The sequence below is a fragment of the Lonchura striata genome, chromosome 1 (assembly GCF_046129695.1).
Source record: "Lonchura striata isolate bLonStr1 chromosome 1, bLonStr1.mat, whole genome shotgun sequence".
NCBI classification, from domain to species: Eukaryota; Metazoa; Chordata; class Aves; order Passeriformes; family Estrildidae; genus Lonchura; species Lonchura striata.
The window spans coordinates 108,699,277-108,724,352 of record NC_134603.1 but is presented as its reverse complement, the minus strand read 5'-3'; the positions used below and the strand labels follow the sequence as shown (position 1 = coordinate 108,724,352).

At 39.1% G+C, this 25,076-nt stretch overlaps 1 protein-coding gene across 31 annotated transcripts in view; it reads right to left on the bottom strand.

Annotated features, from left to right (window-relative positions):
• ARPP21 (cAMP regulated phosphoprotein 21) overlaps window positions 1-25,076 on the bottom strand; it is a 140,967-nt gene that overhangs the window by 62,605 nt on the left and 53,286 nt on the right. For 18 of the 31 annotated variants that reach the window (XM_021553235.3, XM_021553237.3, XM_021553224.3 and 15 more), the window contains 5 exons: window positions 13,919-14,027; window positions 12,017-12,118; window positions 5,566-5,603; window positions 3,447-3,506; window positions 670-902 (listed from right to left, as the gene is read on the bottom strand). In XM_021553235.3, coding sequence (XP_021408910.2) covers window positions 670-902; window positions 3,447-3,506; window positions 5,566-5,603; window positions 12,017-12,118; window positions 13,919-14,027 — 542 coding nt within the window. The remainder of the gene's footprint in view (window positions 1-669; window positions 903-3,446; window positions 3,507-5,565; window positions 5,604-12,016; window positions 12,119-13,918; window positions 14,028-25,076) is intronic. The other 13 variants (XM_021553239.3, XM_077786560.1, XM_077786555.1 and 10 more) reach the window with 8 other exon arrangements.

Below are 25,076 nucleotides of genomic sequence, written 5' to 3'. Positions count from 1 at the left end.
TCATAAAGTTAATGTAAATAAATGCAGAATTCCTGCCACATTTATAGACTCATTAAAGGATGTTTTTGTTTAATGGGGACTAAACAAGAAAATGGAGAGATTGTGGGACCTCTGTGAGTCCACCACAGTCTCAACTGCAACAGCCAAGGCACAGGCTGTACTCCAAAATACAGATGGGGTGCACTTTGGCAAGGACAACAAAATATTCTTGTACTTCTTCTCAGGTATCTGACATTTAATTATTCAGAACTCAAAAATATTAAGATGAATAAAAAGGTAAAATCTGTATTTCTTTGAAAGGAGTATCATCTTTTCAGGCTACAAGTGCAGTATGTGCATGGTATGTACATACTATATGCCAGGGAAAGCCTACCTCTCCTGTGATTTGCAAACCTCATGCACTGCATTTTGTTCTTGATTTCTAAAAACTCAGGAGCAGGTACCCAGATACTAGCATCCGCAGAGGGACATACACATCTCCTGTACACAGAAAACACAACTGTTTATGTATTTTGCCATCTGGTCCAACCATGAGGGACAGATTACCTGGTCTCTGAAGGTCCCTTCCAACCCAAACCATTCTGTGACAGACCATACTCAGTCAAGCACTGGCACAAGCTGTTTATCACCACACAACAAGAAGCACTGTGAACCCAATACAGTACTAGCTACCTGTTTTAGACAGTTTGCCGGTACTTCTGTTGCTTGATGAGCTATCTCCTCTTGTCAGGACGGTTATCCCACCAAAACTGGCTGTCTTTGTTATGGCTGGCTTCAAATTTCGATTTGAGCTGTCCGAGTCTGTGCTGCTCCATGGCCTCTGGTGGTCTGCCCACTTCAATTCATTCTCTGTGCTGCTCTGTCGACTGCCAGATGTCTTCCCAATGCTGTCCCTGTTACCCCTACAGATATCATGAAACAAAGATTTATACACAAATAAAACCATGTAAAGGCAAAGTCTATCTTCAGGCACCCTGCAGCAACCCTAATAAAGAAAAAGGAAATACTCTGCCTTTACAAAAGCAAGTCTGAAATGGGATTTGACCCCCAAACTTATCTGCCTTCAGCATGTAAACACTGCTACAACCTTTTTACATGCACTTTTTACCACCTCCCCTTTTGGATACCTCCTCAGAGCACTCTACCAGATGGGGCTGACACAGCAGTATTATGCAGCACTGATGCAGCATTTCTATTGCCCATTGAGTGTTCTCTTCCCTCAGCAAGCCCCTCACTACTTCTCACTCTGCTGTCCATCCCCTGTGATGTTTCTCTCACTGATTTCACCTGCACTCTACCTTTGTGTTCATATCCTTATTTCTATTGCAGCTTGCTCCCAGTCATTATCAGCTTTGTGAGGTTATCCAAAGCCTTGCCTAAACATGTGTCTTCTCAGTGTGACCCCAATCTCTTGACTGATAATGCTTCACTCAGAGACCCACACTTTACTTTCTTTCCCCTCTGCATAGAATAATAATGAAATTTCCTGGGTAGAGGCAGCCTGTCCTTGAACAGTTGCAGAGCACCCAGTGTACTGTGAGCAATAACACAGTCAATCCTGTGATCAGAATCTGGAGCAGAATTTGGCTTATTTATGGTAAACTACTTGCACTGTACTGCTACAATGACAGGACCAAAATGCCTACCATGTCTTAGTGCACCATGACTGTTATGCTAAGTGATGCTATTTGGAAGGATTTTAAAAGACATTTTCCACTCCTCTGTTGTATATTACAGTATAATAGCTTGCAGGCTCAAAGTTCTTTCTAAAAATTAAAATGATGGGACTGTATCTATTTAATTTTTTTGGTTCTCTTCTTCCTTGTAAACTTGGTTCCTGCTTTTTATTTGGAGAACCTGCTGTGTTGTGTCACCTGGGACATGAAGGAGCCAATATATGTCAAAGATGGGATCAGGCTGTTGCATTTCTCACCTGTACAGAGCCTCTCTCAGTGTGATCAGCATGTGATCAGCAGTATAAAACTGTTGATCTTTGTTAGACCCACACAGGGGGAAGGCATGAGGACAAACAGCACAGAAACCAACAACACAAAAAAGGGAAAATATTTGAAAAAATTTGAAAAATAAATCATTGTTTAAGATTTATTTGGAAAGAAAAAAAAACAAAGAATATTATTTACAGATTCTTTTGTACTCTTGTGCTTAGAAATTAACAATTCTCTTCTATTTATGTTCTAGTGAAAAAAGAGGGAAAGAAACAGATTGCCATTGCATTCCTGTTATCTGTGGCTTTGGGTTACAAAAAATTTCTTTAATGTCTGTTTGAGTCCCCAAACTCAAACAGACATTAGCTATTAAGAGAGTTTGTGTAGACACCTCCTAAGTCCTGCATGCCCAGTTCAAGATTCTCAGGTCATCAAGGCTAACCCAAAGCAAGAAGGAAGTTTTTTGCCTGCTGCCTGTGGTCATAGGGTGGAGAAGCAGATGCTCCAGCACTGTTCCTTATCTGGTGCAATCTATCCATCTCCTCTGTGGCTGCTGTGATGACATGCAGATTCAGCAACCACACATCAAATTTTCTCCTCACACATCCATTTCTCCTCACAGTGAAAAATTATGTCATATAAATGATATAGGTTTGAAGTGACACATGCAAACCCCAATGCACACAGACACCTAGTGAATATCTGCCTTGCTGTCCATGTGCCTTAATACATGAAGGGCACACTTCTGAAAGCATCCATTCCTTTTGCCTCCTCTGCTTAAGACTTTTGGCAGCTGACTGTCTCTTAAAGCAGCCTGGTTGATCTGAACTGAATATGTGAGAGCTCGTGGTGGGAGAAGACAACCTTTCTAAAACTCTCAGAACACTGCAACCACCAGATTCAGACTTCCATTTATTCAGTGTGCCAACTGGTAGAACTGCTCTCCATAAAAATAGGGACTGACTTTTACTGATTTTCTGTTAGCCTAGGATGCTCTTTGGGATATGGGCTGCATCTGAACGTGTGGAAGGAATTGGAGCTGAGAAGACAAAGTTAACAGAAAAAAGTTTCAAAACACAGATACTTCAGGTAAGGGAACTTCAATCAGTTTTGCTTCAATGTACTTTTACTTCAGCTTTTAACAAAACAACAAAAGGAAAAAAGGTCAGTCTGGGCACTAGTCTATGAAACGTGCCTGTCATAGATGCTCCAGGAAAAATGGAGTCTCTCCAGTCTCTCCCAAATAGTCACAGGCTGAGCAGCTAGGCAGCTGAAAATCTCATGTGGTTCCTGAGGCAGTGACCCAAAGAAAAGGGTGCTGTTGTTACCTCTTCATTCAGAGAACATGGGAAGAGTGGGGTAGAACTCTGTTCTCCATGCTCTTTTCCAACCAGCAAACTGACATACCCACACATGTCAGGGTGTGCCTTGGCAAGTACACAGTTAGAATTACAAGTTGGATGCACTGGGAAATAAATATTAAATAAAATTCATACAAACCTAAACAGCTGTCTTTTCTTATGCATGTCATTGCATATGCTACTGTCTTCCAACAGCCTACTGAAAAATAAAAAGAGATATTATGCTAAAAAACATGGTAATTCAAATTTATATGATCTGTAAAGTTTTATTTGATTCATAGATACATTTTTTCAGTTTGAGCTAGATTCAGTTTAAAGAATCAAGGCAAAAAATGCCCCCTCCTCCCTCTTCCATAGCTGTACACAGACAACTGAACATAAGAAACATCCTCCAGCAAGGCTGAGGGCCAATTTCCTGTTACTGAGAAAGGTAATTCTCAGAAGCTAAGGAACCATACATCTACATCCAAAGGAAAATTCATAAAAATATCACCTAATAAGAACATAAAAAATGCAAGCCAGCAAAATACTGCATAGTAAATTTAAGTACTTGCTAAGTCACCTGGAAGTCTTTGCAGCTCAGAGAAATGCTCAGATCCTCTGACAAAAAAAAAAAGGCAAAGCACTTAAACACACACCTAACTTTCAACATAGCCAATCAACAGGATTGCTCATGTGCACAGAGCTAAGTACAAGTTTAAGTGCTTCACCTGATCAAAGGCTGTAGGGCATGCAGCAAGAAAAAGCAGTGTTCTGCAGAATGCAGCTGAAGTCTCCCTCAGGACAGTGACAGTGCAGGCAGTAGAATTTCCAACCTGGCCTTTTAGTGGTCTCCACTTGGGTATGCATCCTCACAGTAGGCTGGTCAGTCAGCTCCCGGGTTCAAGGACAGCAAACCATGTGCAAATACCAGAACTGACCACATTCTCCTGCACACAGGCGTGGGGTTGAATGCATAAACCAGGGGAGGTCGGGCTATGCAGTTCATGGTTTATCCCATAAAGGTACCCACCCTACCCTTGCCAGTGCAGCCTCTGAGTGCCTTTCATGCTGACCTGGAAGTGTGAACAACTGAGTCATCTTTGTTGCCCCAGTCTCCCTTGAGAGGGAAAACCAAGTTTATGAGAGCATCTGCTTTTTGCTTTATGGGTTCCTCTGTCAGAATTTTGATTTATTTTGATAAAACACATCTCCATAGTCACAACACAGAAGCAGCAGCTGAGGAAATACCCTTGGCCCTCAGAACATAAGGTGGTTGGAAGACAGTGGTCATGATCTCCTGAGGGCCTTCCCTCATTCCACTTACAGAAATGTCCATTGGAAAAGCTGGTTTGTACCATTACTGTGGAGTCATTTTCTATGGGAACAACTTCACCCATAAAAGTATATGACAGACGTAAAGATGGACAAAATACTGTGAGAGACAGCCTCCCCTTATTCAAGGGGGTGACAAACAGTTTTTAAACCTGTGCAGGACAGACTTGGGTCAGCACTGCTCAAACACTAATTAAATTCCCTCCTTTTTGGTTAAAATCCTTATCTGCCATAAAGGTGCACAATTTTAAAGATTTTAAGCACAGTTAAACTACTTTACGGCTGTTATGAAGCCAACGCTATGTATTTTGTAGATCTTAAACACAGTTTACTCTTCCCTTTTGCTTTGAGTGGATTTAACATAACAAAAATAACATTCACAAGAACTATCATGCAGTAATGCAAAGTGAGCTCAAATATCACCAGCTCATTACTACACTGCAGCAGTAAAGCAGGAACTTGTGTGGAACTTCTGAGCCTTCACAAGCAACAAGTGATGTCAATGCTGCTGCTCACTCCCACAGGAGAGCAGGCTAAACAACAGACACCCAAGTCTGGTGTTTCATAAATAGCATCATCCAGCCACTGCTAGAGTGCTTTTTAAAGATCAATAAGTTAAATTCTAAAGGCACTCCAGAGTCAGAATGGTCACTTGAAATGCAAGCTTAGGTGTCCCCCCTCTCTCCCACAATCTGCGTTTTAAACTGAAATGCAAAAGCCCCAGGAAAGCAGCAGTAATACTTTATCTGCTCAGACACCATACTGCAAGACAAGCTCTATTACCCCCTCTTAAAGCACAAAACCACTGCAGATAATATAGACTGTACATTAGCTCAACAGTCTTCACATTAGGATAAACGACTATAGAACTACAGATTGACAAAAAAATTAAGAGAAACAGCTATGTTTAGCGCACACACACACAAAATAAAGCTATTTTTTACCTGTTTTCCACAAAAAGGTTTTCCTGGGAGCAAACTGACTGAAAAATAAAAAAGGCATTGTATCAGACGTTCTAGATATGCTCTGCTGTTCCAATTTCTTCCTTGATTTTAGAATTACCTCCCCTGCTCAGGCTTAAGGGGATTTCAACTCATGCATCACTTGCATTTGCAGAAGACAAGAGGGGAAAGAAGGTCAAGAATAAGGTCAGGCCAGTAAAATAAATTCCATGCATTACAACACTTTGCCAATGAGGTGTCTCAGTTTGGGAACAAACTGAAACTTCTCAGTCAAGAGATTGGAAGAAGGCACTATGTGCAAAATACTGGCAATTTGAAAGGGAAAAATGTTTTTCCTGCATAATGTAAGGTTCCACTGGTCTGGCCTACCACCTCAAAATAAAACTGCAGGATAGCACAGAGCTGTAGGTAGGAAGGACAAACAGAAGGAAAGCATGCAGAATTGACGAAGTTCCTCAAAGGGAGAGAAGATAGTGCAGTACTTAGAAATAGTGTGTGACTTCACATTTTATGGTTGGAGAGGGAATATTGAGATATATGATAATAACCTTCTTAATAATAATATTAACAACAATCATAGCAAGAAGGCTCTCTGCTGGAGGACTTAGATCCCAGAAAAGGTGAAGGGCTCAAAAGAAATAAATCCTATGGGGAAGTGTATAATTCTTTCAGCATTACTTAATTTTTTATGCAGAGAAATGAAGCTGTGCTCAATTTCCCATGAATAATTCTCCCTCTTTGATTTTTTAATTTCCCTTCTATTTCATGTTCACTACACAAAAAGCCTCGTAGCTGTCACTGGATTATATCTCGATGAGGGTACAGAAGAAAGAATAGTCAGCACTTGCACTGAATTTAAACAAAAGGCAGGTAAAGGAAGAACACCAGAGACCATGCCCATTACTTCTGTAGCAATAGGACTCAGCCCAAAGAATAATAAAATGCCATCATTAACTTTGTCAAATTTTAACAGTATGGGATGGGCACAGATTTTGGATGTTTCTGTTTTGTAAAGGGTGAGCTAATTACCCACTCAGAAGAGTGTTGGCCAACACCAGAAGCAACACCCTGCTCATTCTTAATGCTCCAGCTAATGGCTGGATAAAGTTTTCCCTTAACACCAGAGCTAGTGCTGCTCCATCAATCTACAAAAGGAAGAAATTTATCCCTGAAATGGCACTACAGTTTATCATTAGAGTGTAATTCACCCACTCAGAATCCACATTAGGGAACATTTGACAGTTCTCTGGGCTTTCCAGGTGAGCTCCCACCCTGCACTCTTGCCAAATTTGCAAGGCACTGGGCTGCATCAGGGGCAATATGTTTCTCCTTAGCACAAAGCCTCAGGACATCAGGAACAAGTTCTCCATTGCCAGGAACAAAATTCTTACCAGCTACAGCAGACCTAGGGTTCCACCTCAGGCTAAGAGAAGATACAAACTGTTTCACCTCAAATCAGTGGGATCTTTTGTACAACTACAATACTGTCTTCTCTCATTTTAGGTACCTTACTCAGGTACCAGGTTTCATTAACAAATGTGCAGTATTCAGCATAGTCTGACTATGCTGAAGCAAAAAACCCCAGAAAAGCATACTGGAATAATCCCATGGGCTTGTCCAACCTCAGCTGTGGGGTCATCGAGCTTCATGATGGACATCTGTGCATTGACTTCTGTGCAGTTACACTCCAAAGCTACTCTTACCAAAAAACCTTTGCTTAGACCAGAGTACTGGACTGTGTACACACAAAGGTACAAAAGCAAAGGGGCCTGTAATGCACTTGTCTGTATTTATTTTATTTTATTAAAGTTTTTAAAGAGACTGGGGAATAAAGCAGAATAAATATCTGGGATTTATATTTTATCAAGCAAGCAGAAAGGTCTGCTTCCTCCTCAGCGTCTTGATGGGAACCACCATCAAGTGTATTGCAGACTTTAAACAGAGTCCATAATAATTTGTCTTCTTGGTTGATGATGTTGGCACAGTGCCACACTGTGCCAACACATTTCCAATCCCTGGAAATTATTCTTCAGTACACGTGTGAGGCTGAGAGGCAGAGAAGACAGGCACTTTTTTATTATTTTATTCTTACAATTAAAAATCAGGTGGCTAATCTGCTCTAAATAGAAATTTAGCTACTACAAGTTCAGGACTCACTTTCCTGATTTATAACATCAACAGTGCTCAATTTAAAGCACCAGGAAAGCTTAAAAAGCCAGCACAGATGTTGTCTAAAAGATCCTTAAAGCACTTGACTCTTTACCCTTTAAACAGACTGGCAACAAACCTACCAGACCAAAAAATTATGTAAGATAATCTACAAGTTAGTGCCCTTGGAAATCTCTGCATGCAAAATTTCCATTAGGATGCTCTGTATGACTAATTGTTATTTATGAAATGAGTATTTCACTTTTCCAACTTCCAAGAACCTTTTAAAGTCTGAACTGGAAAATGTGCATCAGTTCTGCCAGTCCACTAGATATACTGGGAGTTGCTGCACTTGTTTTTAATTACATTAGCAAACACAGATAACTATTAACATGCAGGCAGTGGATACCAGGTAATAATTTTCATGTTAGGTATTATCAGGTAATAATTTTCATGCTAGTTAACAAAATGTGATAGATCTCAGACTTCCAACTAATGCTTGTTATTTGATCTGTAGCCACAAAGAATGTCTCTGTACACCAGTACAGGAGTTTTAGTATCTACAGGTTTATGGTGGCCAGCATGAGGTGTGCCTTTTATTTGTTTTTATTAATTTTAAGCCTTCTTTTTCCTAATTTTTTTACACTAGAGGTATAGAACAGGCTGAAGCCACATCTATAGGTATTTCTTTTGTTCTTCTCTTTAATCAGAGACTGATAAGAGATTCTCTGAGGCTTCTTAACTAGAGGAATCATGACTTACTGTACCTAAATGGTTCTTTAGAATACACTCCCTGGTGAAAAATAGCCACTACAGTTGACAACAGAAAATAAACACCATGGTGTTTTACCTTTAATAATTTCCTTGTGTACCATGGGCAATTCTAGCATTTGTGTAAGTAAGAAAACATCTACATTTTTCAGTGAATGCAGAATGATTCTCAGAGAACGCATTTATGAACCCTGAATGGTCCTAGCATGACTCTGGCTTATGAGGTTATACATTGCACTAACCTTGAAGAATGAAATTTCCCCATGTAATTTGATTGGTAGTCTTTACAATCAATTTTCTGCATGCTTAAAAGCCAAACATCATGTATTATTTATGCACACATTTGGGATTCTCTACATACTGGGAAATAACTTTTTTTATTCCTGTGTGTTGTTTTTTGTCTTACTTGGACAACAACTTTTCAACTTCCCAAACACAACTAAAGCAGTTAAGACAAGGAACTTCTTTGCAAGACCCAGACTGTGCAGGTCCTCTGCTCCAGTGTACTTGGCTGTAAAATTCACAAATTGTTTTAAAACTAAGTTTCCAATACAATAAGTTTTCCAATTAAAAAAAAAAAAACCCTGGAAAATAATTCTGAGTATAAAATAACTCAGTCTGTTTTTTTTTTTTTTTTACTGTTAGCAACCTGAAAAATTTGAGGTGCACTTTGTAGTTCTTATTTCAGTGAACTGGAATGATCACGCTTATTAGCTATTTATTTCTTCACCATTCCTTTTATTAAAATATCAATCTAACATGCTTCCCAATCCCTGCCACTTGCTGAAATAGAAGTCATTCAGACTTCCAGCTCTCCTTGTCAAAATTTGCGATAGCCAACAGAGCAGATGGAAAACTTGCCAGAAAATATAATTTAAACTGACTAATACTAGAGTAATCATCATAAGGACTCTCATAGCAATGGCATTACTCATGAACATGCTTATTTTGCTAAAACCTTCCCACTTGGAAATGAAGAGATCTGGTGCACTGGAGTTCTGCAAGATCAAAGGAAGGACAGGCAAACTTTATACTGTTATGTGGGGTCCAGGTTAAGACATCTTTCACACCACTCAAAACATGCATGGAATGTTTTGCCCCTGTAACCAGACTGCCTTTTCCTCATAAATATTATTTAAAGTTCTGACTCTTGGGCTGTTATCTAAAGGGCTTGGGTGCCTCAAACATCTTTAGATAGGGGGTTGCTGCTGGTTGCAACAAGTTAGGGCAATACTCTTGACCTTCATGGCTGCACTTTGAAGACCTCTCGTGCAAGCTGTCTTCATGCATACTCTAATTAGAAGTGATGTATCTGTGATCCATTTGCTAAGAGTCACAAGCAAGGCATTGATAAAGTCTTGACTACAGCAGTGTAAACAATATAGAGGTAATAAAAATACAACATGATTAATCCATCTTTTACTCTCTTTCTGTATCTGTAATTTTCAAAGTAACAAGGCTTAGGTATCTACCTCACACAAACCTGGAGAAAATTAGATTAATTAATGACTGAAGAGAGCCTTAAAACTTCAATATCTTACATGCAGTGACTATCTATAACAGGAAGCTATTTTTCTCTTTCCTAAAATTGAGAAAATACATTGTCCACCACCACAACCACTGGCATCACTCTAAAAAGACCTTGTATCTGGCAAGGGGTGCTCCAGCCAAAAAAGCTGAGATAAAACATAGATTGCCTTTGACATTAAACATACAGCTTGCTGAAATTCACTGCACTATAATGCTCACTAACATCTGCAATAGCAGAGAGAGAGAGCAAAGGAGTGGATATGAGAGAGAGAGGGAGAGATCTAACACTGCTGATCTTTAAAAATGCTCCCTCCCAATTCCATTTAAAATGTCTGCCACAAAGCACACTTTTACTTAGGTCCTGTCACTTGAAAATGCCAACCCAATGAACCACAACACCCTCCTGCTGTGGGCAATTCAAACGCGCTCCACTTGTCTGTTTTTAGAACTCAAATATCTAAAGGTAACAGCAGCAATACACTATAGAGCCACTTTCAGCACACTTTTCCAGCCACCTCTGCTTCCCAGCCTGGCATTTCTAGCTTCAGCTTGTGATAGAAACTAGACTATCTTGAAAATAACTTTCCATTTGGTAATTTTTAGCATTTTGCCTCATCTGAATTCTTCATCAAAACCCAAAGATTTTTTTGGTTTTGAACAAGCTCTTTTGTAATGTGTCAAAACCTCTTATATTTCATATAAGAAACTTGTTGCAAAGTGGCTTTTCAGCTCTTGATCAACTTGGCAATTCCACCATGTATGGTCTGGGACAGTATTTGCATCAGGCCAACATGCTGACAGCAAAACAGAAACTGAAGGGCCTCTGCTTTTACTGGAATCATCTCAGCCAGGAAAAAAGTTAAGGTAAAAACATTTAGATGTAGCTAGCTATTTACTAAGATGCAAGTGGGACAACACACACTATACAGTGTATTCTGCCAAAAAAACCCAATTTGGACATGTGCAATTCGTAATAGTACTATTAGCCCTGCAACATACGAACAGTTTTAGTTTAAAAGGACACTGCCCAATATGATTTTCAAAAATAGTTCTAATTCAATTTATTCCCATATTCTTCCTAAATGGCAGAACTACTATTGAGATATATGAGATATGAAACATATCATATCCCATATATCTCAGTAGATATATGAGATATGAAACAAAACATTAAAATGCTGACTTTTTCTTTTTTTCTCCTTTTATTACCTCATCACTACAGTATTATAGCAAATTGTGATTTTCTTCTTTTTTTTTCAGGAACATCAGGTATTGCTCAAAGATGTTTCAGATTTAAGTATTTTCCTTCACAGTATACCTTGCTATGCAAGTTCTGATCTTTTTTGGTAAGAGCAAGCATTTTAACATCTGCTTCATTTTATTCCTTTCAGAATGTAATCACCAACAGCATGACTGACTCTTCTGGATGGTAGAAATGCAGTTATTTAATCAGTCGTTTAAAAAAAATGATGCAACTCCATGTTTAACTTCTATCCTTTCTTTGTTCTCAGTGTCTTGATGCTACAGCATTGGCCAAAAAAACAAAAATCCATGGGGAGTCTCTGCAGAAGGACACTTATAAAGAGTTGATCCACCGCAAAAGAAACATAAAATAATACAGCTATTTGAAATTATTGAGAGTGTCCACTTAAATCACTGCTCTTTGGCTAGCAGAAGGAAAAAGGAAATAAACCTAGGCCATGTGAACATGAACATTCAAAGAAACACGATAGGCACTACCCAGAGAAGATGCTGGGCCTGATCTCTCCTCTACCAGTCTCCCTGCAGCTCTCACCACCTCACTCTCTAGAATCCAACCTCCACACCTCTAAAGCTCCTCTGAGACCCTCTGTGCCAGTCTGCTTTCCCTGTCACCTCCAGCTCCACAGGGCAAGTCCAGCTGCAGTGTCGTAGGAGGGGGGCAAAACTCTCTGACTACCGGCAAAGGTATGGCACTAAAGAGGCAATTAAAATAACTACTCACATCTTGTGCAAATATTCTCTCCCTCACTCTCTGATACTCCTCTTCTCTCTCTTCAATTGATTTACTTCGTCTGTCATCTCTAAATGGAAGAATTCTGTTTTGCTGAGCAGAAAGAAAACCAGGAGGGTTATATAAGTTGAGCTGTTAAAAACTGCCATTAAGTAACTGTCAGCTGAGAATAATAAATGTTCACTTAAACAAATGAAGCACGAAAATGATAGCTGTCGTTCCTGCACAAAGAACCCTGCGAGACTGGGCGCTTGAGGATTTCCAGTTCAATACTGCACATGAGTTCATCGAGAAGGTGGCCAAAAGGAGGCTTTCTGCACAACTTTTGTGGACCCATCATCCTAAAACTGGGTGTTCTCACCCCAGGTCTAAGTGCCATTGTTCTCAACTGCTAACATTTCTTGGTTCTCCTACCAGCTGTGAGGAGCAGGAGGGCAGGCAGTGGTGGACTACTTGAGAAATTAAGGAAGAAAGAGGGCAACTAGGCTGCAAGAGCTAAACTGCAAACCCTAGAAGAAACCCACTAAGTCTATGTGTGCAAGGAGAAGTCCCAGATTTTTGGCACAACAGTTTTAACCATTTTCACATCGTATGGAACCCTCTACTGAAGTTTGGCTGGAAAAGGAAGGGCCATTTTTGCCTCTTGGTAAGCCACAGTGTGGGAAATGGCTGTGCCATGGGAAGGAGGTGAGGAGACAAGCCCCATTGGGAAATGCTTCATTGACAAATGGGTTTCAAGGACCAGTCCTTCTCCCTCTGTACCCCAGCACCAGATGGGATAGGTCATGCTGCTTTCCTTTGAGCGGTCCCCACATTCATCACACCCTGAAATTGCTTGGGGTTTGTTTTCAAAGCCAACTTGTATGCAGCACAACTGGCAAGGCTGCCATGTACAACTGAAAGTCAAGGAAAAAAGAGTGAAAAAAGGAAAAGAAAAAAAAGGTCCTTTACTGAAGACATGAAGGGAAATTGGCAACAAGAGACTCATTGGTTGGTTCTTCCATAAACATAGCCCTAGCAAAGAAAGCATATGCTGTCCTCTTACCTGTGAGAATTTTCTCATAAAAGCGAATAACATCAGATTTTTTTTTTTTTAACCATTTCAGATTTTTTTTTTGTTGTTGTTAATCTATTCCACATATACAGCTTGCACTGGATTGAAACAGCACAACACCCGCTTTTAAAGGCAGCACAAACACACACATTTCCCTGGTGCTCCCCTAATCATCCAGCTCACCTAATTGAAGGTAGTGTTATGGCACAGGCAACAGAAGGGGAAATGTCTGCCACAGTACATGCACAAGCAAGTAAATTACACAGACAGTAAAAGGTGGTGAGGGCACAGCAGGAGGAAGGGAAGTAAAAGACAGACCTCATTTATTTTTGGTCAAAATGTAATTTAGGATGGTTTAAAAAAAAATCAACCTGGCCTCACTATCACATCTTTGGGGCTTTTTTCATACTTTTTTTTCCCCTCTCTCCTTTTTGGGCTACATTAGTTCATCACTGGTCCATAACAACTCCAACTCTGAACTCTGAATGGGTACAACAGAAGAAGGAAGCTACAGGGAGCGTAACAACTGCCACAGTTAGGCAAGACATTGAGGAATGCGACTGACAAAGCCTTCCACGCAGCCCGGAGCCACTGGCATTCCCCCTCCCGTGGGCATGCAGCAAATCCTGCGCCAAGCAAATCACCCATGCAAACCCACACACTGCCACGGCTGAAGCGGCCACGCTGGGGCTCGGTGCCACCCGCGGTGGGATGTGTGCCAAAGGAGGCAGGGAGGGGCAGGGCAGGAGGAGAGCAACAACAAAAGAACAACAATAACATCAGTCAGCCCACCTTCAAAAACAGAACAAATTTCAGCAACTCTCGAACCGAGAACCAACCTGATTGTCTTCTTTATCAATACTAGAGTTATCTCGCTTCAAGATAAATCGCTTCTGGGATTCTTCACCTTTTTCATCTTTTAAATGTTCAGAAAACCTTTGCTCTGGTCTGCCAGCAAAGTAAAACATAGCAATAAAAAAATCTTTCTTTTGGTTTTGCTTTGATCTTTATTTCTCAGTGCTCTTTGTTTTCACAGAGGCATTCAGTGCAAAAGCAGTTAACATTTGTGAGATGCTGCCTATAGCTGTCTGAGGCTGCTGTATCGCTGCTAACTGTTATTGCTATAAATAGCTTTTGTTGTTGTTGTGTAGCAAGGAATGGGAATCCAAAGTCTCAGTCACTGAAATATTTAGACTCTCCTCACTGTGACTGAAGGACAGGGAAAACAAATTACCATACTGTATGTTAATTTGCTTCCTTCAGTAGCTGGGATCTCTGGCAACACTGCCGCTTAGTGAAGCCTATCCATCTTGAAAAGCAAGGAAAAACTGGTAGGAATCTTAAAAAACACATAACCAAAACCAGACATCCAAGAGGTTCCTCATTCCTGGTAAGTAAAACCGGTAAAGGGAGGGACTGATGATGTTTTGCTTAAACAAAATTTTATCTCATCACCACTAAGTGGGAAAAATACTCAAGAACAATCATAGAACATCAATTAGTTCACTGATTTAAACTCATTTATTTATTTATTTTAAAATTCATACCCCAGGGTTTTGGCTCAACATTTTCAGGTTTATAAGATGTTATGATGCCATTCCATGTTCTCACCTTGTGCAAAAAGCAGTATCTTCTATCACCTCACCTTGTGCAAAAAGAGAACTTTAAGAAGCAACTTCTTTGGCCAAGTTGGTCACAGACAATGTCTCGTAGCTGTCAATAAGTTACACTCCAGCCTGCATCATTCCCAGAGTGGTTAATGGTTTAAGCCTGCAGTGTTTAAACTGCAGTGCTTAAGCCCAACCCCATCAACAGGGTGACCAATGGCCTCAAGAACTGAGCTCACATTCACATGTTGCCACCACCTGACTGAGGGGCTGCTACTACACAATCTGTGTTTTAAAAGCAGCAATACACCATGAGATTTGTCAGGGAATACAAGCCTTGAGCTCAATGCTGAAAGGGCTGTCAACTGCAGTGGTGGTAGGAGATGCTCATGTCTAGATACATACACAAACAAGACACAAAGCTTCCACTGACATCCATGGAAGAAAAGGTGAAGAAATCAAAAGGCAGAATGTAAAGTAAGTGGTTTTGCAAATAAGAGTCCTCTACAAACTTTAAAAAAAACCTCTCATCTTCATGTTATTTCACAACTGAAAGTAAACCAGATACATAAATCAGAAACCATTTTGTTGTTACAGTGTTATGGATTTCAAATCAAAATACAGCAGACATTCACGCCATAATTGCAGTCCATAACAATTCATCGTCAGATATACAGGAAACATTTGTAATAAACTGTAAGAAATTCAATAGTAAGGCACACCAGCTATCCTGCCTTTCTTCTTGAATTTTGAGCACTTCAACTTTTGCTCACAATTTGCATTTTTGTGATAGAGCAACAAAACACACTATCCCAATTTCCACAGATTTTGACAATTCAAGAAACCTCTGACCACCATCCATGGCTATAGGGCCCAAGTCACTAGATTCTCTAGATGCCCTTCCTTCTTTAGGAAAAGCCCGGAGGACCATGACTCTCTGCATAGTACTTTCATAATCTAGTAAGTCATTCATGATGTTTCTTGATAAACAGAAAGGCTACAAAGCCCCATTAGTGGATTGGTAGGTTGGTTGTTCTCCCTTTGCTCCCATTAATGACCACTATGCCTGCACAGCCAAAAATTATGATTCCTGCAATCAAATATTGTGGTTTTGCAGGACTATCTAAGAATTATTATTTTTCTGGTTTTACATCCTAAAGCACAAACAAGATTTCTGCAGTTGTACCATCAGTGTAACATTTAGAACTGTAACTGCATCTAAAAAAACTATATGCAAAATAAATAAATAAATTAGATTTTAAAATATAGGAAAAATGTCATTAGAAAAAATCAGAGAAAAAAAACTTGAAAAAATTTTAGAAAAATGTCTCCTCAAATTACTCACTTATTTAAACAATAACATGATTTTCATATTTCATAGCATTATTTTTAAATTTTAAATCCCATTTTCATTCATTTACTATTTAGAAACCACAAGTCAAAATTAATGATTCAATATGTGCTTGTTAATAAAATTAATCTACAAGCCCAGTAGGTGATCAATCTCCAGTCGTGAAAAGAAATTTGCATGGGCAGAGAGACTCTGCAAATGTGCAGAGCACTCTGGAGCACCAGGGTGCCTTCAGCACCATGAGAAGGTCTACCCCTCTCAGCCACCTCTGGAGCTCTGGGCCACTGTTACCAGCAACGTCTCAAAGAGCACGACCAGCTCAGGTCACAGGGATGCAAAGCCTGAGGGAAGACTGTCACATGAGATCTAGGATACCACACCAGAGTGTCTTCAGGCACACCAACCTGCAGGCCTTCCTCAAACACTGAAAAGCATCAGTAAAAAGAAATAGAATGTTCTAAAGAAGATATTCACACATGTGCTTGTGTTTTTATCTTTAATACGGTCTACTGCATTTTCTCTTATAACATATATTGCAAAAATAAATTATTAGTAAGATACAGATGGTAAACAATGCTTAAAACCAGTGAAACCAAGTGTTCTGAATGACTTGGGTAGAGAACAGGGTGACTTTGAACAGGTTTTAGTCTATTCCACAGATGGAAGCCAGTGTAAACTCCACATTCCCACCTATAAAGTTCCCTGTAACAGTATAATGCATTTGCTGTAAGGAACCAGGGAAATCTGTTACATTAGTTTATGAATTTGCAGGTGAATCAACTGCTTAAAAACAAGGAAAATAATGCACATTTTTATGTAAGATGTAGTGTAGTGTCAATATGCTAACAGTATATAATTACAATAATGCAGCAGATGAAGTGAATTAATCTCATATGAGTTGAGTCCTAAATTAATAACAACCATGTTTATTCTTCTGAGCTTTTTTAGCTGATTCTGCCACTAGTAGTCAGCACAATATATCAGATTGAGTTCATGCATCTAAGGGAGTGAATTTATCATTATTATTTTTAGTATGGCATACATTAAGTTCTTACTGATGTCAAAGCAAGGTTTACAATTATTATTATTACTACAACCCCCTAAAAAAAAATCAGAAACTTCTTCACTATTACCACACTGGATACCTAAATTATGTCTTCAAATCCTAAAAAAAAAGTGTAATTTTAAAAATGGGACTTGCACACCTTTTTTGAAGAGACACTGAGAACTTCTGAAGGCACTATCACTAACTCAAGTACTCTTCAATATTTAGGGATCTTCCAAAAATATTAGAAATCACATACAAAACAACCTACAGTACCTGTACTATACTGGTGGGTTGACCATGGATAACAGTACACCCATCTAGTTGGTAAGGGCCATGTCGAGGAAAAAAGATATGCAAATGTTTGCCTACAAACAATGCTGCGTACCTGTAAGACAGGATTTCATTTAGCCCATTCAGTATTTAATTTAACTCCCATGGAATTAGTGTATCATTTGAGTATCTCAAAGCTCCAGAAAAAGAAGTTTAAGGAGGAAATACCTTTTAAATCAATGGGATTTTTGTAATTCTAGGACGCTACTGAGAAAACCAAGAAGTATGACCCAGTTATATCTTAAAGGCTCAGAAACCAACATAAAGGGAGGGGGGAAGCACACAGGCTAAAAGGATGTGAAGTCTGGTGTATTTTTTCTTTGTTTTGGTTTTCTCTAATATAACCTTCTGATCATTCAAATTTTTATTACCTGACAATATAGGTGGAAGCAAAACATCTGTGCCCTGAAATTGCAACTTCACAAGACCATATCAGTTAAATTTATATTTTCTAACAGTTGTCAGGTAGCTTAGACACCTTTCTGGCAATGTGGTTCTGAACAAAATGCAGAACTATTTCTTCTTTCCTTGTAAAGCTTTTGATCAGGCATTACAAATGTTTAACAGAGATTGGACCTGAGAGTAACTTAGTGCATCCTCAGGCAGTTGTGCAGACCCCTTTTTACTCCCAGATCTGTCAGAAAGCACAGGCCCTTTGAGCAGCCCAGAAAGGTAGCACCATCATATTCAGGTAAGTGCCACCAGGATATCTCTGAGTAGCCAGCTTCAATAGGCATCCTGCAGCACCCAAACACTTCACTATTAAAAGTTTCCCAAAACTCTCTGAGCATCTGCAAACTTCTGCAAAGTCTGCTCCCATCACTTGAGACCATTTACTAATCTCTTTCTTTTTTTTTAAAAAAAGAGATCACTTTTGTGTTGAGTGATCAGTTTAACAAAAGGCCAGACACAGTATCTAAGAGGCATCATTAACCCTACTATATCCAGTGCTTTTCCCTGGCTCAGGAGCACTTCTACATACTTGTGTGCAATATCAGGTCCAGACTTGGGGAGAGTACCCAGGTAAAATCTCACAGCAATACTGTGACCCCCTTTCTTGTGGCTGTGCTCTTTCCCAGGCAGACAATGATCATGTCAAATCTTTCAGCCTCACTTTTGTGTTGGTGGAATACTGTAATGGTCACTTCAAGATAAGTTTCTTATTTCTGTGCTTGGAATTATTTCATTGTGAGGGTGACCAAACACTGTCACAGGCTGCCCATACAGGAGGTGGAGTCTCCATTAGGGATGGTCCTGGACATGGTCTTGGGCAACTGGGTCCAGGAGGTGCTGCTTGACCAGGAATTGGACGACTTCCAGAATCCTTCCATCCTTAACCATGCTGTCCTTTTGTGGAACACTGAATCAGTTATGTAGTAAAAAAATCAATAGCAGAACAAACCCCCATCAGTACCTTTCAGATGGTTTTTGTTTCTGTTCTTTCAAAGTTGGCCATTTTCCTTCCTGATGTAATAGTTCCTCAAAAGCTATGAGCAGTCCTTACTTAAGCAAGGCCCCAAAGGCACTTTTCTGGACTCATTCCTTACAATTAAGTCTGTATTTTGGAAATGGTAAAGCTGGAGTAAGCAGCAAAGTATTTCTGTGTGTCAGGAAGGAAAAAAGAGAAGATTTTGATGGCATTAGATGATTTTTTTCTCTCTTCTGTCATTATGGTGATTTTGATGTGAGCTACTTCCATTCACTTCAGTAGAAGAGTTCCTCTCAATTTATCTCTGGATGACAGAAAACAGAGTTCATCCCTCAAGCACATTTTTCACATGGATTCTTTAAGGTGAATTCCCCATTACATGCTCATTTAATGTTTTTGATTCTGAGTCAGCCCTTGTAAGTGGCAATGAAAAAACCCCAAGCCCTAACTACCTTAACCAGGTATTCACTATTTAATCAAATTACACATTTTAAAAACATTTTGCAGAATGGTAATAGCCATTATGATACATAGTCTAAGGAAGTAACAGGGCATTTCCTTGAGTCTGCCAAGCAAACTAATGCAGTTTCATAGACCTCTATTTGCACAGGAGATAAGAAATTAAATACTAGGAGGAAAAAAAAAGCCTGCACACATTTAAAATAAGTTAATTAGCTCTGAAATAACTGTCTAAGAGTCAGGAAGCGCAGACTCCACACCAAAAGGACAAATGGAAAGAGTCAAGCACGAGCTTTGAATGTTACAATTCTGAAGGCTTAGTCACTGCATCAGCACAGCTCACAAACAGTCTGGTATTGTCAGGGCTGACTTCTATACTGCACATAAATCTTTATTATGAGGCATATGTTTCTGACAGCCCCACAGCACACAGGCTGTTGCAAGATGCCTTTCAAAAGAAGCAGCAGCCTCACCATGTGTGGAAAAGATGGGTTTGCCATTACAGTGCCTGATGAAGTTAAAAAAATCTAGCAAGCACTTAGTGCATGTCATCTGCAAAAGCCTCACAGGTAATAGCCAGGCAGCTGTCTGAAAGAACTCCACACAGGAATGCAAGCTCAAAAGTGGAGATCACTGGGATGGGCAGGAGCCCAAAAAAATTGAACTTTGCATTTGCAATGCAATGTTCATGTAATGCCTATTACATGGTGATGGCATGTTAATATTCCTCCTCTGAATGAATGGCAAAAAGAAACATAAAATAGGGTAATGGGGGTAGGAGTGGGAAAAACACCACCTGGGGTACTCTCAGAATCACCATCTGGGAAACAAAATGAGTAGCTTAAAAAAGGATCTTACAGAAGGATGCCATGAGGAAAGCCATGGAGTAGCAAGAGCTGGAGAGAGTCACTGCTGCAGACAGGATTCAAAGCAGTTGTGAAGATTTAGGCCACTTTAATGCAGGTGCTCTGATGGTTCAACACTCTTTTATTGTTATTTACATTTGTCTTTAATTAGATGGATTGCTCAGTCCAACATCATTTTGGCCTCTATTTTGAAGTCATGCTGTGACACAGAATGGTGGCCTTCCCTGCTGTGCTAATTTGTGAGCATCTACTATATCTGCCTGCTGTGTGCTTTTTTTTGGTTTTAGGCTGAAGGCTCTCCTAGGGTTCTGCATTACTACCCTAGTAAAACTATGCAAGCATTACAGTCTCTTTGCTTTACACCTTGAGGGGCAAAACTCTATTCTATTTGCAGTACAAAAGCCTGTTTTGATCATGGAGGCACAGGAACGGTTCCTGAGAGTTAAAGAATTTACAGACCTTGGAAGTAAATATCATCACTGTCAAAAGGTTCATCACCCAACTTAGTGAAAAAGGCCCACCAGTTTAAATTAGTGGATTAAATTCTGTCAGAACAGCATTTTTCAAGAATGAGGGTCCAAAATTACACCTTCAAATATGCTTCATGTATTTAGGGGCTGATGGATGCTAAAGCACGGTTTCAAAAAGCTAGAATGGGAATTTAAATATAGATAATTGTTAAAGTACAGTGCAGTTATATTATCACAACTTAATACTTAAAACCACTCAAGATGGCATTGCAAGCATTTGAAGGTAAATGCCTCATTAACAGATTGCTGCTTTTATCATATGAGTCACTAAGAACTTCTGTTATGATGGTAAAAGCACATTAAAAGCTATAAAAGAAAAATCAATCCTGTACAAGACAGTTCTTCAAGGTGCTGCCTTCTCTGTAGCACAGGGAAAAAAAATCTGCAAAAACCAAAAGCTATGTTTTCCCCAGTATAAGGTCATATATTCTTTATAATTTTTTTCAGAACAGCAGCTGGCCCCTAAACATGATCAGCAATTATTAAACAGGGATATGGAAAGTCAAGTTATTTCCACAGGCATTCTTCCACTCTAACTGGGGTTGCAAATATGTTTGTCAGGACTGAAAAAAAGAGGCAGGAATACTTCATGGAAGCTTTTTTCCTTCAGTGACTGTGAGGTTTTATTATGTCACCTTTGCCCATCCATCAAAATGCTACAGAAGGTTTTTCATGCCAAATTATGCTGTGTGTTGGCCAAGAAGGAGGTGAGATTCTCAGAGATTTCAAAGATACAATACTGAAAAACTAATCTAATATTGAGATGTCATTACACAATTCATGACCCTAACAAGCTTTCCTAAAACTTAATTCCAGAAGATCATCCTGTTTTAAGATATGGATGCAAAACCAGTACTTGGCCCCCTGAGCATCTGCTTGAGTACAAATAAACATTTTGCCCAGCATCCTTGGGCTAGAACACAGGCTTTGAATACAGGGGAGGAGCCTGCAGGCCAAGGGTACATTCAAATACCAGCTCTTCTGATAGACAGGACAGAAGCACGACATCCTCTCTCAGGCAGAGACCATTTTAGGAGCTTCAAAATGCTCTGCTGTCCTCCTGTGATCAAACTAAGATTATTTCTTTACTGAGAGACCTCCTTCTGCTGCTCTCTCCCCGGCTGGATTTAATTCTTGATATTCAGGGTGTCTATTGAGACTGAACATCTTGCACAGTGCCAATTTATTTCCAGCTAATAGAGGCTCAAAAGTGGTAGCACAGTTTATTATGGAATTCATTAATATCTGATTTTAAGGATGTAGCATATTCTGTAAGTGGCTGAAAATTACAGTGTTGCATAACTGCTGTGATCTATTTAAAATTACACTTTTCTATTTCAGAAGTTCAAAAATTAACATGTAAGAGAGAGAGAAAAAAGAAGCAAATTCAAGATGGTTCACCAAAAACCAGCAGTCTAACAAAGAAACTAGCAGTCCTCTTGAAATGCCTCACACATTATAGTATGCACATTAATACCATTAAAAATTCTTGTTCTGACTTCTGCATCATGCCACGAACATTTTTGCCAACTGTAGCAGGAGGATTCATGGATCATAAAGCATACTCTGAACAATCACTGGCCTGAAGAAGAGGGCCTGTTTTTAATAAACTGTCAGAGACAGCCTCACAAGGCTACCGTGGAAACAGCAAGCTGAAACAATGGACAAAGACTTCTCTAAACTCATAATACTTTTTACATTTCTGTGGGTCCTATTTCCTGTGTTAAAAATGTGGCAGGCTACAGAAGAGCAAAAGGCAATTATATAACCAATCTAAACCACCTCTGAAATTTACTTGCTCAAATTTCAACACCTTATTTCTGAAATGCTCAGATGCAAAACCATTACTTCATCTACTACACATGCACTGTTACCTCTGAGGAAAGCACAGGGATCATCTCAGATTTCTAGATCTCTCCCCAGCGATATTAAAGTATAAGTGACCAAACAGCATCTTGATTAATGAGCACCTTCTTACTACAGCTTGAACGAGCACAAGGATTAATTACTCATGCAAGAAAGAGCTTCCCTCAACCAAATTACCTACTTGCTATTCCATAGCACTCCCTGGGCAACCTTCCATCTACCCACACAGAGCAGGTGACAGTAACCTTCTAGGTTTAATAAAACTTATACTATTAAGTGGTGTGGATTAAAAAGATTAAAAAGAAAAAAAAATAGAAGAAGATATACCATAGATATTAACCCTTAACTAGTATTTCATCACAGTATAGACTGTGACAGTAGTAGTATAGACACAGTATAGATGTAAAGAGCACACGTCCACCTTCATTATAAACAATTTAGTTTTAATAAATTACATTAGATGAAAATTTAATATGGGAGCTATTAGAACTGGTTCATTAACCCTAACATCTCATTTACGGGACAAGTAATTTCTTATAGGTCCAGTATACAGTTTACACTGAAGAAGAATGAAGGCAGTATTAAAGGGTCAACATCAAGTGTACTATGTATCTATGTTTTTTCATTTGAATCTTTCATGCAAAAGAGAAGTATGACTAAAATGACAGAATGCTTGCTGAAAATAAAAGGCTGTCCTAATTCAAGTATCATTAACAAAATAAACATTTTTTTCTAATCATGTTAACAACTGAATCACTGACTGAAGTAAACTGATTTTTTTTGTATGAAAAAACCTCAAATCTATGAAAACAAATATAATCTGTTACTTAAATGCTACAATGCTACATGTTATAATGTAGCTACATAACCTCAAAGTTTTTATTATATATTATTCTTTTATTGATGTTCTTACTAAATTATTATATTAATTAATTTTAAACCAAAATGTGTCAGCCAATTACCGTTATTTCTTAGCTACACAGTTTCTTCATTTTAGTTGCATGTATCTGCTATGCACCCTTTTATTTCTCTACACATTTGCAGCAGAGAATGTCATAATACCGACTGAGCAACAGCAATTGTAAACCAGAAGGGACATTGGGATATCTCCAGTTTCTGTTTATTTCTTAGTAGTCAAGGAATAACTGTTCTGTAGCAAAGATGGAAAAGAGGTAACTACAACAGGAAAATGAGGTCCTCTGACTCCATAGTCCTTTGAAGAAGAAAATGTAATGCCAGCCTCCAATGAAAATAATGAAGCCAGAAATAAGGGTGTTCATGTATGTTTTCATGCATCATGTAGCTCATAAAAGCAATTCTGCTCTCATGAGATCATTCCTCTCAATACATATACGATAACTAAGAATAGCATAAGATGCTTAAATGCAGATGGAATTTAACCAAACCATTTGCAAGATAACTATTCTGGTTTACATCAGGGAAAGTAACAAAACTGTTCTTCAAATGCTCTGGCAAACACCAAATTGCTTTGATTGAGATTTTCCAAAAAAGGTATTTGCTTTCAGGCATACATTTGTCACGACTCCCATATCACTGAAATGGCCCATCCAAACAACTACTTAAAGAAATTAAAGTCATATACATTGAATACCTTCGTCAGTCAAGGGGAAAGGCATAGTTCTCTGCATGCTCCAAAGACTGTAACACTTGGTATCTCAAGGAAGTCTTCTTGGCACTTCAGCCTCCGGTAAAAGAAATTATAGAATCTATTCAGCATTGAAATTGCCATGTTCAGTGAATGCCATTTCACTGATATGCCTGTAGGATCCTGTATAAAAGTTCAGACTCTGAAGATGGTGAAATTGTTACAGTGCACCTCTACTAATATAGATGTTATCTACAGCAAGACCACTCAATGAATACATCATAGAAACCCAATGAGAACTTTTCTTCTTTGCTTTTGATTCAAACTACTCTTACACATAAGAGGCAGAATAAGACAGATTTTATGCCAAACTACAAAAGCCTTGCAGGTTATTCAAAGTACAACTTGAACATTATGTGTCCTTCTGCTGACACATTTCTAGATTATAAAGAACCCTTGTAATGCACATAACAGCTTACTATTGCTTCAAGTTTTTCAAGGCAACAAAACACAGCCCAACTGAGCCAGCATAATATTAAAAGAGTAGGAAAAAACCCATGCATCACAAGGATCATAACTCACAATGCTCCTGAAAAATAGTCAGAACTGAGGATGAGATTTGGTATGAAGTTCATAATAGCTATGTTACACCCTCAGAATATATGAAAATGTCTAAACACAGCATTATATATCATAAGCATCCTACCTTCTTGATTCTGATGAGCCCTGCCACTCACATTTATATGAAACAAGTACATGAATGCATTTGTGGGCTGTGGTACAGACATGCTTGTCACATGGCTGATGATCTCAACCAAATGAAAACCCTTTCAATTTACCAAGCACACCAAAACTGTTTCTCCTACATTTCTCCACCTAGCTACAGACAACCAAATCAATGAATC